Below are 19,252 nucleotides of genomic sequence, written 5' to 3'. Positions count from 1 at the left end.
CTGCATCTTTCGCTAGACTTAGTTTGCAAAAGCACATTCCAGCAGGAGATGTGACAGTTTCAAATCCCGTGCATCTGCTTCAAGGGCAGCGTGCAGTGGTGCAGGTGTTCACAAAGAATCTCCTACATGGTGCCCTTCTCACCACCACCCAAACAATGTCTTGTTGTTTGTTGGAAAGTTCTGGTGATAAGGACTTCTGCCAAATGATTTTGACACACTGATCAGGGAACCACGCTCCAGTTACACAACAAAGGAGTAGTCCAATGTGGCAAGCTAGCACTGAAGGAGCCATCCTTTCCTGGTCCCTAATTCAAGAGCTTCTGGAACTGGATCAAACAGGTTGTCTAACTAACTCTATAAGTTCCAGTTTTAAATCTGCAAAGAAACTATACCCAACCAAAAGAGTAAATTTTATTTAAATGCTAAATTAAAGAACAGACTAGACTTAGAATGAAATTAGCCCTTAAGTTAAATCATTTCTTAAAAATTACCTCTTGAGACTTCCCATTTCAATAATCTGATTTGGAGGGATGGGTACCTCATAATGTTGTTGGGTTTGACAAGACTTCAGAAAGGCAACGAATTTACAAACAAGAATGAAAATATCTCTGTCAAGATGTCGTTTAGCTTTAACGAACACTATGAACTTAACTGTGCAAATGAAGGCTAACTGGCTTGTGGATTTCATAAAACTAACCATGCAAAGTAGTTGAGGCAAAAACATTTAAAGTTTTTCAAGAAAGATTTTAAGGTAGTTCTTAGGGACAGATGAATTAAAGGGTATGTGGAGAAAGTGGAACAGAGCACTGAGCTGGATGATCAGCCAAGATCTTATTGGCAGAGCAGATTCGAAGGGCTAAATAGCTGACTCATAGAGTCATACAGCATACAAACATTCCACCATTCATTCCCTTCATTCCACCAAGTCTATCCTGACCAACACACACACAAAACTATACTAATCCCGTTTAACTGCATTTGATCCATAGCCTATGCCCTTGTCCAGATGCTTTTTAAATTTTGCAAGAGTACTTGCCTCCACCACCCTTTCAGGCAGTGTCTTTCCTTTCTCTACTATCCTCTGGATGAAATATTTTTTTCTTCAGGTCACTGGACTGGTAATACAGATGTCCAGGTTTTTTGGCATTTTCTTAATAAATCTGGATTATATAATGGTGATCATGACAACTAGCATTATAAAAACCCATCTGAGCATGGGAGAATTGAGTCATGTTTCCTATCCTCTTGTCAAGAGTATCTTGGTTCACTTGGATTTTTGATTGGATCTACCTTATTAATCGGTAAGAAATAGAAGTGTTTTGTTTTCATTCAGTTGAACTCCACCAGTATCAAAGATATCATTTTGTGGCTGTACCAGGTGACGTAATGAATAGAGATGTGCAGAGGGAGTGCAACACAGGAAGTGAACTAGGTAGAATTGTGTGGAAATAATCATTTACATTTTTATAGTAGCTGGAACAATTAGATCATTTTGGAATCTTTCATTTCTCAATGCAGCTTTCAGGCTTATTTTAGTTAATGACCCCTTACTCCTCATACCCTCTCCCACTTGTGGCCCAACCAGAAGTATCTAATGGTGATCCTGATTCTGTGTTCCTGTGTTGTTTATCACAGTATGCCAGAACTAAGCCGCACTGGAGTCCGGGACAGGAAAGCTGGGCAGCAAACATCAAGGTAATGCAAAGGAAATCACTGCCTTGCCAGCCTGAAGAAGAAATTGCTATACTCAGTCTGTACATCATAGGAACTGAAGGAGGCCATCCATCCATCCTTTTGTTTCAGAATTCAGTGAAATCGTGGCTGATCGTTATCTTAAGTCTACAGAGCTGCTATAGTTCTGGAGTTGTTAATCTATTTCTGAGCAAATGCAGTTTGGAGATTTTCAATTCAGCCTCAACATGGGAAAAAGTTCCAGGATCCAACTGCTTTTTGAATGAGGAAGTGCTTTGTGAGATCACTTCTGAGTGAGACTGGGGAGGGATGGTTGTGGGAATGGGGGGGAGTGGGGAAGGAGTGGGGTTGTGTGTGAAAACAGGGAGAGAAAAGGCTGGTGGAGGGGGGGGGCGTGGGGAGAGGAAGGGGGAGGGGTGTTATGTTTGATGCTGTGGACCAACCGCTGACAGCATTGTTGAAGAATTTGCAGTCCTTCTGAAAATGTCTGGGAAGTCAGTCAATTAAGAATTACTTGCAGCAAAACGTCATGATTGTGCAGAGAAAGAAGGTCCTACCATGCCTTACAACAACATGCATTGTCTTGATGTCTCCTGAAAATCACCTGAAATGCCATATGTGTAAAGGTGGTATCAGTCAGTGGCAGAAGGTAATTGTGTCATATTCCGAAGCTTAGCTGAAAGAAAACTATTTTATCGAAGAAGGTGACCAAAGGGACCAAGAAGTTTCGTACATCATGATAAATAATTGGTGGGAGAGATGGGGTATCCTTTTGGAAGATGGGATTGTTTTGGGGATCTAGAAAACCAAAAGGAAGAGCTATGGGTGGACAGATTGGGGTGTTTAGTAATGCTTGTTCTATGTTCGTAGATCCCACCAACAAGGAAGTCCAGTCCAGACTGGAATGCCACTGTCTGGTCGGAGGAGTAGACAGCTTCCACAGGTCCCAGTTAAGAGCTACGGTCTAGAACAAGGTAGTAACACTGTCTATGCCATTGCTGTATATTTGTGGTTGAGTAATGAGCATCTTTAGCACCATCAGATGGAACATTTGGATTCTGTTTCTTTTTTTCGAAACTCCAGGAGTTATCACCTATTTACTCAGCCCCTCATCACAGCATAACTCTCTTTATCCCAGCACCAATCATAGCATAACTCTCTCATCCCAATCAGGGAAACATCTCTGTGTTGCCTTTATTACCTTTCCTTTGCACCTAAAGTGTGGTGCAATTGTATTAAGGTTTATTTGTTCTTGTACTTCAGTCTTCTTGCACATGCTATTTGCTGCCATTGTCCGATAAGCTTCCTGAGTTCATCAAATAAACAGACACCAGTCATGCTGAACATCAATAAGTTTCACACCTTTTAAAAAAATTCTTCTATTCTATTTGCTACAAAAAAATTGATTGGCCTCACTCGTCTCCAGATTATACTCTATCTGCCGCCTTGTTGCCCATTCACTTGTCGATATTTCTTTGTGTTCTTTATATGGCCTTCAAAGCTTACATTTCTATCTAACTTTTGTATCATTGAAAAGTTACTCTTTTGTATTTTGTCTAAGCTACTCCATCAACTGCTTTCCATTTATCAATAATAATAATTACAGCATCAAGAAAACTCTACCTGTTTTAAATTGTAGCATTAAAATTGCTACCTTACAATTCACTAGGACCATTTAGAAACAAAGGAATTTTGGAAAGTCATAACCAGTGTACCTTGTATATCTGAAGATGAAGCAGATGACGATTGCTGCCATTTTTAATCCTAGGATAGAGGCTATCAAGGGCCAAGGCATTTGATAGTTCCTTCAGCTGCTATAGTATTTTTCACTGACAGTTCTCTCAGCTTATCTGAAGCAGACCATAACCAAATGCAGCAAGACCTGGACAACATCCATGCTTGGGATAACATTTGTGCCACATAAATGCCTTGCAATGCCCATCTGGAGAAGCCATTTTATATATATGTATATATATATGTATGTGTGTGTATGTGTGTGTATATAAAATATACACACAAAATATATAAAATATCGTGATTGTAAGAGCAAATCAGGAGCCAGGAATCCTGTGGTAAGTAACTCTCATCCAGATTTCTCAAAGATTGTTCACCATCTATAAGAAACAAGTCAGGAATGTAATGGAATACTCCACACTTGCCAAGATGTGCACTTGCAAGTCTAACAACATTCAAGAATCTTGACACCATCCAGGTCAAAGCAGTCCACTGCAGAAACTCATGAATTCTCCTTAAACAACAACTGTTAGAAGGACAAGGTTGAAAAGGTATTGAAAAGTTTATTTTGTTACCAGGAGTTATAAATGAAAAATTAATTTTAAAAGCAGCAATCCTATTGGAAGTTTATAATTTGCCATTAAAGAATAAATGAACAATCCTAGGCCCACATGTCAAGAAAAAATTCTTTAGAAGGGAAATGGTACAGATTTAGCAGAATGTGGGTGTAAAGGAGGAAGCAGAAGGATAGGCAGAAAAATTTGCTTTGTTCTCTTCAGAACAGAATAGATTAAGAGGTTTTCAAGATGATGATTGAGCAGAATAGATCAGTTTTAATTTAGTACAGAAACACTTTTTAATTTATTCATTTTGTGAGATGTGGGCATTTCTAGTTGGCGAGCATTTATTGCCCTTCCCTATTTGCCCTTGAGAAGCTGCCTTCTTCAATTGCTTCAGTCCACCTGCTGTCAGTTGATTCACAATGCCATTGTAGAGTCACAGAGTCCTACACCATGGAGACAGGCCCTTCAGCCCAAACTATGGATTAGTGGTGCTGGAAGAGCACAGCAATTCAGGCAGCATCCAATGAGCAGCGAAATCGATGTTTCGGGCAAAAGCCCTTTTACCTTCAGCCCAAACTAGTCTGTGCCAACTAAAATGTTCATCCACATTAACCCTATTTCCCTGCACTTGGCCTATGTCCATCTAAACCTTTCCTATCCATGTATTTTTCCAAATTCCTTTTAAGTGTTGTTACTGTACATGCCTCAACTACTTCTGTTGGCAGCTCATTCCATTCCTCATGAAGGGCTTACGCCTGAAACCGTGACTCCTGCTTCTAGGATGCTGCCTGACCTGCTGTGCTGAGTGCATTTACCCTATTGATGTCTCTCCTGATCATACACACTTTTATAAGATGCCCCTCAGTCTCCTACATTTTAAAGAAAATCTTCCTAACTTGTCCAACCTCTCACTATAACTCAGACACACTATAACTCAGGCAACATCCTTGTAAATTTATTCTGCACTCTTTCCTTCCTGTAGCAAGGTGACCAAAACTGAGCACAAAACTCCAAGTGTGGTCTCACCAGCATCCTGCAAAACTGCAACATAATATTCCAACTTTTGAATTCCATGCCCTGATTGATGAAGGCCAGTGTGCCAAAAGTCATCTTCACTACCCTGTCTACCTGTGACTCCATTTTCAGAGACCAATGCACCTAAACTCAAAGATCCATCTGTTCCACTACACTCCTTAAAGGCCCTACCATTCGCCATGGAACTCTTACCTCGATTTGAACAGACCTCACACTTACCCATATTAAAATCCATTTGCCATTTCTCGGCCCAGTTTCCCAGCTGACCAAGGTCTCCCTGTAATTTTTGATAACTTTCTTCACTGTCCACGACATTGCCTATTTTAGTGTCACCTGCAAATTAAGCTTGCACATTCTCGTCCAAATCATTGATATAGATAACCAACAGCAACAACCTCTGAGGTACACCCCTAGTCACAGGCCTCCAGTCTGACAGTATCCTTCCAATACTACCTTCTGCTTCTTACCATCAAGCCAATTGTGTATCCAATTTGCCAGCCCCCCCTGGATTCCATGTGATCTAACCTTCCAGAGCAACCTACCATGTGGAACCTTATTAAAGGTCTTACTTAAATCCATATAGACTATGCCCTGCCCTCATCAACTTCCTGATCACTTCATTAAAGCACTCTAACAAATTTGTGAGGCATGATATCCCACACACAAAGCCATGCTAAATACCCCGAATCAAACCCTGTCTTTCCAAATGCATATGTATCTTTTCCCTCAGTATCTTCTCAAGTAACTTACCGACTACAGATGTTAAGTTTACTTATAGTTCCCAGGTTTTTGTTTACAGCCCTTCTTGAATAAGGGCACAGCACTTGCTTCCCTTAAAATTGCAGGACTTCACCCTTGGCTAACAATTATGCCAATATATCAGCCAGGGTCCCCACAATTTCTTCTCTAGCCTCTTGCACTATTCTTGGACATATCTGGTCAGGATCAGGGGATTTATCATCTTACATACATTCTAAAATGTCCAACACCTTTTGTTTACTGTACATGAACTGTCCCAAGATATCGCCACTAATTTCCCCAAGTTCCCAAGTCTTCACGTCTTTCTCCATGGTAAACACAGAAGAGAAATATTCATTGAGGACCTCGCTCTTCTTCTGCGGTTCCACACATACATGTACGCATTGGTCCTTCAGGGATTCTATCCTCTCTCAAGTTATTCTTTTTCCTTAATAAAGAACCTCTTTGGATTCACCCTAATCTTCTCATTCCAAGGCTATATCATGCCCTTTTTTCGCCCTCCTGATTTCCTCCTTCAAAAGACTTCACTGATTCCCTTGATCCCTACTGCCTGTATCTGAGCCATCACTCTTTTTTTTCTGGTCATAGCCACAATATTTCATAACATCCTGGGTTCCCTATTCCTGCCAACCATGCCCTTCACCCTCACAGGAACATATAGATCTTGAACTCTGGCCATCTTACTTTTAAAGGCCTCTCACTTGTCAGAGATCCCTTTATCTGCAAACGAATTATTCCAATCAACCCCTGCAAACTCCTAATTCCATCAAAATTTGCATAGCCACAATTTAGAACTTAAACCTAAGGACCAGTATTGTCACTCTCCATAACTATTTTAAAATTAATAGAACTGTGGTCACTGGTCTAAAAGTGCTCCCCCACTGTCACCTCCATCACCTGTCATGCCCTTTTTACCAAGAGTAGGCTAGGTTTTGCCCCTTTATATACTCCTTGTCGAAATATTCCTGAGTACACTTAACAAATTCTACCTCATCTCAGCCTTTAACATTCTGGCAATCCCAGTTTATGTTAGGAAAATTAAAATCCCCTCTTGTGGCAACTGGATTGCTCCTGCAAGTCATGCCAATCTCCCAATATTTGTTCTTCTAATTTCTGTTGATTATTTAGGGGCCTAAGGACAACCCCAGCATCATCACCATCCCCTACAGGGACACTAGGGAGGGAATTCCAGGATTTTGATCCAGCAACAGTGAAGGAATTGCAACATATTTCCAAGTCAGGATGGTGAGTGGTTTGGAAGGGAGCTTGAAGGTGGTGATGTTTCCATATATGGCTACTCGTGTTCTTCCAAATGGCTTTGGAAGGTGCTGTCTGAGAATCTTTGATGAATTTCTGCAGTGCATCTTGTAGATAGCACACACTGCTGCTACTGAATGTCAGTGGTGGAAGGAGTAGATGCTTGTGGGTATAGTGCCAATGAAATGTTGCTTTGTCCTGGATGGTGTTAACCTTCTTGAGTGTTGTTAGGGCTGCACTCATCTAGGCAAGTGAGGAGTATTCTATTACACTCCTGACTTGTGCATTATAGATGGTGGGCAGGCTTTGGGGAGTCAGGATTTGTCTACCCACTGTATTATTCCTAGCCTCTGACTTGTGCTTGTAGCCACTGTGTTTATGTGGTGAGTCCAGTTGAGTTTCTGAACAATGATAACCCCAAAATGTTGGTAGTGAAGTTTCAGTGATGGTAATACTGTCAAGGGGCGGTAGCTAAGTTGTCTCTCATTAGTGATAGTCATGGCCTGGCATTTATATGACACAAATGTTACTTGCCACTTGTCAGCCCAACACTGGATATTGTCTGTAATTTGTTGTATTTGGACATGGACTGCTTCAATGTCTGAAGACCTGAATATTATACAATCATCGAGGAACATCCCCAATTCTGACCTTATGACTGAAGGAAGGTCATTGATTAAGCAGCTGAAGATGGTTGGGCCAAAGACATTATCCTGAGGAACTTTTTCAGAGATGTGCTGGAGCTGAGATGACTAACCTATACCAACCACAACCATCTTCCTGTGTGTCAAATATGACTCGAACCACCAGAGAGTTTTCACCTGATACCCATTGATTCCAGTTTTGCTAAAGCTCCATGAATTCAGTCAAATGCATTCTTGATGTCAAGGGCTGTCACTCTCACCTCACCTCTGGAATTCAGCTCTTTAGTCAATGTTTAAACCAAAGCTGTATTTAAGTCAAAAGCTGAATACCTCTGGTGGAATGAAAGCTGGACATCACTGAGCAGGTTGTTGCAGAGCAAGTGCTGCTTGATAACCCTGTTGATGATATCTTCCATCAATTTACTGATGATACTGGTGATCGATAGTAGAATGATGCAGCAATGGGTGGATGGATTTGTCATTTTTTTAAATATCTACGACGTACTTGGGCATTTTTTGATTATTGTGGGTAGATGCCAGTGTTGTAATTGTCTTTGGATAGAGGAGCAGCAAGTTCTGGAGATATATTTCTGAAATGTTGTCAGGGCCCATAACCTTTGTAGTATCCAGTCCCCCCCAACCATTTCTTGGCATCACATGGAGTGAGTTGAATTGGCTGAAGACTGCTTTCCATAATGCAGGGGCTCACTGGAGGAGACAGAGGTGGATTAGCCACTCTGCACTTATGCTGAAGATTTCTGCAAAAACTGGGCTCTTCCATCATTGAAGGTAGGGATATTTGTGGAGCCTCGTCCTCCAGTGAGTTGTTAGTTGTCTACCACCATGTTGCACTGAATGTTGCAAGACTGCAGGGCTTAGATCTGATCCATTATTTACTTCTGTCTATCAGTTCCTGCTTTCTGCTGTTTAGCATGCAACTAATCCAGTTTGCTGGCTTCATCAGATTGACTTTTTCTCTTCAGTTATGCCAGGTGCTGCTCCTGGCATGCCCTCTTGCACTCTCCATTGAACGAGGGATGATCCCCTGGCGTGATAGTGATGGTTGAGTCGAGGATGTGCTAAGCCATAAGGTTACACATTGCTCTGGAGTACAGTTCTACTCCTGTTAATGGCCCTCGGTGATTCGTGGATGCCGGTCTTGAATTGCTAGATCTGTTTGAAGTCTGTCCCATTTAGCACAGTGATTGTGCCGCACAACATAATGGAGGTTATTCTCGATGTGAGGAAATCTTGGAAATAGATAGATTCAACAGGATTAGTATATCACCAATGGGGCAGGTGAGGAGAATGTTTTTTCTGACTCTGAGAATTGTCAAGATCTAGGAATATTTGACTTGAAAAGGTGGTGGAAACTGGTTCCAGAAATAAATTTAAGAAAGTCGGAGAGGTCATTGAGGATAAACAACATACAGATTTAAAGTGGAGATGTGCAACTCAGCATGTCTGCTGTTTCAAAGTACAAATGGCTAAGTTGCGTCCTCTGTACTTCAAGTTTTAATAATCCAACAGTAAAATAACTAAGGAAATTATGATTTTTAGGTATACAAGATTTTGTTCAACATAAAATTTCCTTTTGATCATCATGCATGTCTGTATTGCTTTCAGGATGCCAAATATTAGAAGAGCGAACAAAGCAGGTGAAGGGGAAAATGCATCCCAGCAAACAATCTGTAGAATCAGTATCCAGTTTTGAACAGGAACGTGAACAATGTACAAAGGTAAGAATGAGATATCCCATAGGTTATGTAACAATCTCCATCCTCTGTCTTTCAGCCACTGATTGCCTTTACCTGTTTCGATAATATTCACCTCTGAAGAAGACACATCCTGACCACTGTCTGAATAAAAATGTTTCTCCTGATTCATCATTGGATATTTTTGTGCCAGATTTCCACTGATCATCTTAGTTTTTGTGATTTCCATCAGTGAACACTTTATTTAACAATATCTTGATCAGTTCGTCACCACCTTCACAAAGGACATTAAAAATGGAATAACCAGTGATTCTCATAGCTCAGCTACATGTCTAATAAGACACTACATAGTCTTCTGTTTTGAGAGTGACAAGCCTCATCTTATTCTACCTTGAGAGTTTGTATCATCTTTCATTTTTAGTATTTACCCTGTCGATGTTTTCTGCATTCTCTTCCAGTCACGCGGTGTCTTTTTTGTTTTATCGGGACTGTTAACACATTTCCAAATAAGGTATGATCAAGTCTGTACAAGTTCCATACAACTTCTCTGCTTTTTCACTATCCATTATACAGCACAGAAACAGACCTCTCGTCCATGCCAACCAGCTGTCCTAAGCAGAACTAGCCCCAATTCCCTGGATTTGACCCATATCTCTCTCAACCTTTCTAATCTGTGAACCTGCCCAAATATCTTTTAAATGTTGTACTTGCTACTACCACTATCTCTGCACCATCCTCTGTGTGAGAACATTGCCCCTCAGATCCCTTTTAAATATTTTCCCCCTTACCTTAAAAATGTGCAGGTCAGGTGAATCGGCCATGCTAAATTGCCCATAGTTTTAGGTGCATTAGTCATAGGCTAGGGAAATGGGTCTGGGTGGATTACTCTTTGGAAGGTTGGGATAGACTTGTTGGGCAGAAGGGCCTGTTTCCATACTTTAGGGAATCTGATCCAAAAACAAAGCAATGCACCCAGTGGAAATCCTTTTGACACACCACTGGTTACAGGCCTTCATTCCAAAAATAAAAACCCTCCTCCACCACCCTCTGTCTCCTATCTTCCAATCAATTTTGTATCCAGGCTCTCCCTGGATTCTGCATGAAGAGAAAGTGAGGACTGGAGATGCTGGAGATCAGAGTCGAGAGTGTGGTGATGGAAAGCACAGCAGGTCAGGTGACATCCAAGGAGTCGGAGAATCAGTGTTTCGGGCATCAGCCATTCATCAGGAATCAGATTCCTGATGAAGGGCTTATACCCGAAATGTCAATTCTCCTGCTCCTTAGTTGCTGACTAACTTGCTGTGCTTTTCCAACACCACGCTCTCGGCCCTGGATTCTACATGATCTTAGGTTGCTAAACAGTCTACTGTACAGAATCTTGTCGAACTCCATGCTGAAGTCATTATAGACAACATTTGCAAAACTCTTCCTTCAATCTTCTTTGTCACTTTTTCAAAAAACAAATTCATATTAGTGAGACTCAATTTCCCATTGCAAAGCCAGGGCTGACTCTCCTTTATCTATTCTTGCCTTTCCAAATGTAAGTATAGCCTGTCCCTCAGAATCTCCTCCAACAACTTATCCACCACAGACATTAGACTCACTGGTCCACACATCCCTGGCTTTTCCTTACCAACTTTCTTAAATAATCGCACCACATTAGCCAACATCCAATCTTCCAGCATCTCACCTGTGGCTATCAATGATGCAAAATATCTCAGCTAGGGGCCCAGCAATCTCTTCTTCAGCTTCCCACAAAGTTTAGGGTACACCTGGTCAGGTCCCAGGGATTTATCCACTTTATACTTTTTAAGATGACTAGCACTATCTCTTCACTGTTAAAAATCACACAACACCAGGTTATAGTCCAACAGGTTTAATTGGGAGCACTCTAGTTTTCGGAGTGACGCTCCTTCATCAGGTGATACTGTCTCGACCATTTCCTATGGTTTCACACACAGATGTCTTTGTTGATCTTTATGGGACTCTATTCTTTCCCCAGCTACTCTTTCTCCTTTAATGTATTTGTAGAAATGCTTTTGATTCTCTTTAACGCTATTGCTAAAGAGATCTCATGTCCCCTTTTACCCTTCTGATTTCCCTCTTAAGTGTGCTCCTACTGCTTGAGATTCACTCAATCCCAGCAGCATATACCTGTGCTGTCTGGATCAGGCTGAATCTAAGTCCCTGCAGTGTAGTCAAGTCCTCAACCAGTGTAGACAATATTAATTTACCCAGGCACCTTAACATGTATCAGGAGAGGACTACACAGCAAGAGTCTGCAGTCAATGAACCAAGTCACAATTTTATTTGAAGACAACAAAGGTTAAGAGTTAAACGCTACACTTCTAACAACTCTATTTCTAGCTAGCTGATTCTTTAGAAACTTAAAATATTTCCCAAATACTTGTAACTTTTGTTCTGAAGCTGTCGCAGTGTTTTTTGATTTCTGTATCTGTACCTCTAGCTCTTTCCACCGCAATTAGACAGGCAGTTGTTCATCCTACTAAAATCTTGCAGTTAGCATAACTGAAATTTGTTTAGCAATTACACAAGGTGAATTTTATTAATAATTCTTTTATGGAAAAGCTACCAATTTCTTATCAAATATAAAACTAGATTAAGGAATGAGCGAACAGGAGTCATGGGTGAACAACAGATAGTCATCTCAATGAAGAGGGATGTAGCTGAGACTATACCATAATAACCATTGGTCCACATTGGGTGTGATACTTACTGAGCTAAAAGAAAATAGTTGTCTGGGTCACCGAGTCATGTTAGAAATGCTGTTTGTTACTGCAAATGATTTAACTGAAATAAGATACCATGGTGAGTAACAGGAAGATTGATGCATTAAGCAGGAATTATTGTTTTAAATATTGTATGTTGCATTTAACAGACAGGACATTGTGCTGCTTAACAGGGAGCTGTAGCTCTGTTTAATAGAGAGCACATTGCTTTGTTTAATGGAGAGTGTGTTGCTATGTTAAATGGAGAACATGCTATTGTGTTTAACAGATGGCGTCTGGCTATGTTAATGGAGAGCTTCAGACTGTGTTTAATGGAGTGCCTTTAGCTGTCTTTAACAGAAATTGTGATATGTTCAAAGCGGTAGCATGGTGCAGTGTCTAATGGGAAGCTTATCGCTGTATTAGACCTCCTCCAGATATCCCCAGCATCACAGATGCCTGTCTTAATCAAATTTGATTCACTCCACATGATGTCAAGACACCATTCAAGACACTGGATAATGCAAAAGATATGACAACGTTCTAGCAATAGTAATCATCTTCCAGAAATTGTTGAACTCCTGCTACAACACTGGCATCTACTCAACTAAGTGGAAACTTGCCCAATCATGTTCTGTGCACAAAAAGCAGAACAAATCCAACCCAGCAAATAACCATACCATTTCTCTGCTGGGATTAAGAAGTGACTGAGGATGACTGGGATAATTCGGCACAGTCACCATGACTGAGAACAGGATCTTGAAGGACTTGGTGTCAAAGGACTTCTGTGGAATCGACTTCCACCACGCTCACAGGCAGTGCATTCCAAGTCCGAACAACTGTCTGAATAAAGGAGTTTCCCTTCAGTTCATACTTCTGCTGACAGTTTTGAAATTTTGACCCCTGGTTACTGACATACCCACTAGTGGAAAGAGAATATCCTTCTTAACCCTTTCAAAATTGTTCAGAATATCTAATCATCCTCCATTTACATCAATTAATTCTGTATAAGTATACTCTATATCAATTAGTCTTTTGTTTATATTCGTTTTTGAGAAAGCCAGAAATATTTATGGTAGAGGGGCTACCCAGAGTTGTTTCGTGGCATTATTCAGTTCTGTCCAGCAATAGAAAAGGGGCTTATGCACAGCTTTGAATCCGTCAGTTAGGACAGATTGGGGTCGCTGAGATGAAGTTTAAAGGTTTCAGTTGGTTGTAAAAGGAGGCAGCATAGAACACATACAGACTCCACGTGCAATACTGTTGGTAACTGCTGTTAAAGATAACTGAACTCTATACCTTTCTGGGTGAGTTTAAAGGAAAGTTCTAGGAGCCATGGGGGCTCAGAAAAAGTTAATGGCATTGATGATTCTGAGAACACTGAGGGAGCTACGAATGGACATTGAAAGGCACATGAGTATTTGCAAGTTGCAACAGAGCAAATTCCTAGCGCAGAAAATAAAAGGACAGATTTAGCTTTTTGAAGCTAGCTGTCCGTGAAGAACTGGAATTATGCTTGTGAGTGGGTACTGAGTCCAGGGAGCATGTGGCAGGAAAGGAAGGTGATCAAACAGGTCAAGAGCAATTGCTGATACATTGTAAGATGGTACAGCTCTTGAGAGAGTGTGTCAGGACTATATCAGCGAAAGTGAAGAATTGTAACCCATTTGATGCGTAATGAGCTTGATGACCTCATGTGTCATTTAATGCTTCAGGGGGAGTTGTTGAGAAATTGTTGGATCAGTTTTGCTGAACTCTGCTACTTTTTGATTTTCTTCATTTACACATTAGACGAAGGAACAAAAAAATGAACTAAGTGTTTATAGCAATGACATCATGTCTTCCAAGACTGGTTACCACACAGTATGCTCTGCAGAGTCAATGGCATCATTGCCAGTACTTAATTTGCTATTTTCCCCTACATTTGAACCAAAGCTTTCCATGTCTGTGGCGGTGGCCATGGTTCTAACCAAGACAGCCCAGCATTCAAGCATATTTTTTCTTAGCAGAATCATTGATAAGGAAGTAAGAAATTAATATTATACTTGAGTGCATAATTATCATGCCAGGTCCATACTATTGATGAATGTTTGCTGTGAATTGAGGGAATTAAAACTGAATGGCAAAGCAGGTCAATACTTCAGTCCTGACTCATGGCGCTCTGTGAATGCAAGGCTTGCACTAGAACTCAATCCAGAATTCAATCTGACATTGTGCATCAATCTTTGAGGGGGCAGGGCATGCTGAGAGTACAGTTGAAGAGTGTGGTGCTGGAAAATCACAGTCGGTCTAGGAAGCATCTGAGATGCAGGAGATTTGACGTTCTGAGCATAAGCTCTTCATCAGGAAGTTAGCTGAAGCTTATGGAATCTCAGGTTTCATAAAGAGCGGTATCTAATAAAAAAGCAAGAAGATTAAGCTGAACCACTGCATAGTTCTTGTTTTGTTGTAACCAGTGGCATCATGCAAAGATCAAAACTTGGGGCCCTAGCAGTTCATTATCAGTTTTTTGGGGGTAGGGATCAAATGTAGAGTGCAAATTTGAGATGATACAAAGCTAAGTGGCAATATGAGTTAAGAGGAAGATCATCATAGTGTGGGGAAACAGACCATTTGGCCCAACAAGTCCACTCTGACCCTTCAAAGAGTGACCCACCCAGATGCATTCCCCTACCCAGTGTAGTAATCTCCCAGCAATCTCCACACAGAGTAGCAATTTTCAGGATTGCTACCAGTGGCATAGGCTAGTGAGGCTAAGGATAGAGAGTGAGTTCAGGTGAACACAAGGCTACAGGGCTAGCGTAGAAGGAATGGCTTCAGATATGTGGATCATTAGGATACCTTCTGGGGAAGGGGGGACCTGTACAAGAAGTTTGCTAGACCTGTTTGGAAGGGTTTAAACTAGGTTGGCAGGGGGCTGGGAACCTGAGCTATGGATCAGATGATGGAGTAGTTAGTGAACAGCCAGATATAGAACATAGAACATAGAAGGATACAGCGCAGTACAGGCCCTTCGGCCCTCGATGTTGCGCCGACCGAATCCTACCTAACCTATACTAGCCCAATAACTTCCAAATGCCTATCCAATGCCTGCTTAAATGACCATAAAGAAGGAGAGTTCACCACTGATACGGGCAGGGCATTCCATGAACTCACAACCCGCTGTGTGAAGAATCTACCCCTAACATCTGTCCTATACCTACCACCCCTTAATTTAAAGCTATGTCCCCTAGTAACACCTGACTCCATTAGCGGTAAAAGGTTCTTAGTATCTACCCTATCTAAACCCCTAATCATCTTATACACTTCTATCAGATCTCCCCTAAACCTTCCCTTCTCCAATGAGAACAGCCCCAAGTGCCTCAGCCTTTCCTCATAAGATTTTCCTACCATTCCAGGCAACATCCTGGTAAACCTCCTCTGCACTCGTTCTAAAGCTTCCACATCCTTCCTATAGTATGGCGACCAAAACTGCACACAATACTCCAGATGAGGCCTCACCAGAGTCTTATACAACTGCAACATGACCTCAGGACTCCGGAACTCAATTCCTCTGCCAATAAAGCCCAGTACACCATATGCCTTCCTCACAGCACTATTTACCTGGGTGGCAACTTTCAGAGATCTGTGTACATGGACACCAAGATCCCTCTGCTCATCCACACTACCAAGTAGCCTACCATTAGCCCAGTAATCCATCATCTTGTTATTCCTACCAAAGTGAAAGACTTCGCACTTAGCTACATTGAATTCCATTTGCCACATTTCCGCCCAGCTCTGCAACTTATCTATATCCCGCTGTAACCTACCACTTCCTTCCTCACTATCCACAACTCCACCGACTTTTGTGTCATCCGCAAACTTGCTTACCCAGCTTTCAAGTCCTTCCTCTAGATCATTTATAAAGATAACAAAAAGCAATGGTCCCAAAACAGATCCTTGTGGTACACCGCTAGTAACTGCGCTCCAAGATGAACATAATCCATCAACTACTACCCTCTGTCTCCTTCCAGCCAGCCAATTCCTAATCCAAACCTCTAATGTATCCTCAATGCCATACCTCCGTAGTTTTAGCATTAGCCTACCATGGGGAACCTTATCGAACGCCTTACTAAAATCCATATACACAACATCTACTGCTTTACCCTCGTCCACTTCCTTAGTCACCTTCTCAAAGAACTCAATAAGGTTTGTGAGGCACGACCTGCCCTTCACAAAACCATGCTGGCTATCCCTGATCACGTTATTCCTACCCAGATGTTCATAAATCTTATCCCTTACCATTCTCTCTAAGACTTTGCCCACCACTGAAGTCAGACTCACTGGCCTATAGTTACTAGGGCTATCCCTACTCCCTTTCTTGAACAATGGGACCACATTCGCTATCCTCCAGTCCTCTGGTACTATTCCCGTTGACAATGACGACATAAAAATCCAGGCCAATGGCTCTGCTATCTCCTCCCTAGCTTCCCATAGGATCCTGGGGTAAATGCCATCAGGCCCAGGAGACTTATCTATATTCATCCTTTCCAATATTCCCAAAACCTCTTCCCTGCATATTTCCAGGGCATCCATTCTAATTATTTGTGATTCCATATTCACATCAGCAACAGTGTCCTGTTCCTGAGTGAATACTGATGAAAAGTACTGATTTAATGTCTCTCCAATCTCCTCCGCCTCCACACACAACTTCCCACTACTATCCTTGACTGGACCGATACCTACCCTAGTCATCCTTTTATTCTTGACATACCTATAGAAAGCCTTTGGGTTTTCCCTAATCCTACCAGCTAAAGACTTTTCATGTCCCCTTCTCGCTTCTCTTAGCTCCCTCTTTAGTTCCTTCCTGGCTACCTTATAACTCTCAATCGCCCCTACTGAACCTTCACGCCTCATCTTTACATATGCCGCCTTCTTCCCTTTCACAAGGGACTCCAATTCCTTACTAAACCACGGCTGCCTCACAAGGCCCTTTACACCATGCCTGACTGGTACATACCTATCGAGGACACGCAGTAGCTGATCCTTGAACAATCCCCACATCTCATTAGTGTTCTTCTCTTGAAGCCTGTTTTTCCAATCCACACATCCTAAGTCATGCCTCACTGCATCATAATTTCCCTGCCCCCAGCTATAACTCTTGCCCTGCGGCGCACGATTATCCCTCTCCATTACTAAAGTAAAAGTCACCGAGTTGTGGTCACTGTCCCCGAAGTGCTCACCTACCTCCAAGTCTAACACCTGGCCTGGTTCATTACCTAGAACCAAATCCAATATAGCCTCCCCTCTTGTTGGCCTGTCGACATATTGTGTCAGGAAACCCTCCTGCACACATTGTACAAACACCGACCCATCTAATGAACTCGAGCTATAGCTCTCCCAGTCAATATCTGGGAAGTTAAAGTCCCCCATAACAACCACCCTGCTACCTTCACTCTTTTCCTGAATCATCCTCGCAATATTATCCTCTACTTCTCTAGGACTATTAGGAGGCCTGTAGAAAACACCTAACAGGGTGACCTCACCTTTCCTATTTCTAACCTCAGCCCAAACTACCTCAGATGGCAAGTCCTCTTCCATCGTCCATTCCACTGCTGTGATACTATCTTTGACAAGTAATGCCACGCCTCCCCCTTTTTTACCCCCATGTCTGATCCTACTAAAACATTTGAACCCTGGAACGTGCAACAGCCATTCTTGTCCCTGTTCTACCCACGTCTCTGTAATGGCCACAACATCGAAGTCCCAGGTACCAACCCACGCTGCAAGTTCACCTACCTTATTCCTTATACTTCTGGCATTGAAGTATACACACTTCAATCCACCCTTCTGGTTACAGGCACCCTCCTTAGAGATCACTGCATTATTCCTAACCTCCCTACACTCAAGGTCCTGTACCCTAAAGCTACAGTCCTGGTTCCCATGCCCCCACGGAGTTAGTTTAAACCCTCCCAAAGAGCACTAGCAAACCTCCCCCCAAGGATACTGGTGCCCCTCAGGTTCAGGTGTAGACCATCCTTTTTATAGAGGTCCCACCTTCCCCAGAAAGGACCCCAGTTGTCCAGAAACCGGAATCCCTCCCTCCTGCACCATCCCTGTAGCCACGCATTTAACTGCTCTCTCTCCCTATTCCTCGACTCTCTATCACGTGGCACGGGTAACAAACCAGAGACTACAACTCTGTTTGTTCTAACTCTGAGCTTCCAACCTAGCTCCCTGAAAGCCTGTCTGACATCCTCACCCTTCTTCCTACCTATATCGTTGGAGCCAACATGGACCACGATCTGGGGCTGCTCCCCCTCCCCCTTAAGGACCCAGAAAACACGATCAGCGACATCACGTACCCTTGCACCTGGGAGGCAACATACCAAACGTGAGTCCCTGTCGCCCCCACAAAACCGTCTGTCTGTACCCCTCACTATCGAGTCCCCAAGAACTATTGCTCTACCTTTCTCCACCCTACCCTTCTGAGCAACGGGGCCAGGCTCCGTGCCAGAGGCCTGAACCTCGTTGCTTGCCCCTGGTAAGTCATCCCCCCCACAAGTATCCAAAACGGTATACTTGTTCTTGAGGGGAATGACCGCAGGGGGTCCCTGCACTGGCTTCCTCCTCCCACTCCCCCTCACTGTCACCCATCTATCTTGAACTTTCGGAGTAACTACTTGCCTAAAGCTCCGATCTATGACCTCCTCTGCCTCCCGAATGATCCGCAGTTCATCCAACTCCAGCTCCAGTTCCCTAACACGGGTTTGGAGGAGCTGGAGATGGGTGCACTTCTTGCAAGTGTACTCAGCAGGGACGCTAATGGCTTCCCTCACCTCATACATGTTGCAAGAGGAACATTGCCCTCTCTGCACTGCCATCCCTCTAAAAGTAAGCTTTACTTAAAAAAAAACAACAAAACCAACTAAATCTAAAGAAACAAACAAGGAAAATGTAGCACTTACCCGCTAGTCACAATTGGTCTTATTATTAGGTTAGAGGAGGTGGAAGGGTGGGAGGCACTACTCGTGTAGTGCCTTGGGTGACTCGCCTGCGCGTTTAAATAAGGGGAGAAAAAAAAACCTTACCCAAGTAACCTAGCACGCCTTCCGGGTCTGCTACCGCTTTTTTTGAAAGAAAAC

At 42.5% G+C, this 19,252-nt stretch overlaps 1 protein-coding gene across 1 annotated transcript in view; it reads left to right on the top strand.

Annotated features, from left to right (window-relative positions):
* LOC132833499 (regulating synaptic membrane exocytosis protein 1-like) overlaps positions 1-19,252 on the top strand; it is a 786,224-nt gene that overhangs the window by 605,423 nt on the left and 161,549 nt on the right. Inside the window, exons 22-23 of the mRNA XM_060851848.1 lie at positions 2,563-2,666; positions 9,311-9,423. Of these exons, the coding sequence (XP_060707831.1) occupies positions 2,563-2,666; positions 9,311-9,423 (217 nt within the window). The remainder of the gene's footprint in view (positions 1-2,562; positions 2,667-9,310; positions 9,424-19,252) is intronic.

This window comes from Hemiscyllium ocellatum, chromosome 3, assembly GCF_020745735.1.
Source record: "Hemiscyllium ocellatum isolate sHemOce1 chromosome 3, sHemOce1.pat.X.cur, whole genome shotgun sequence".
NCBI lineage: Eukaryota > Metazoa > Chordata > Chondrichthyes > Orectolobiformes > Hemiscylliidae > Hemiscyllium > Hemiscyllium ocellatum.
This window is presented reverse-complemented; position numbering and strand designations above follow the sequence as displayed.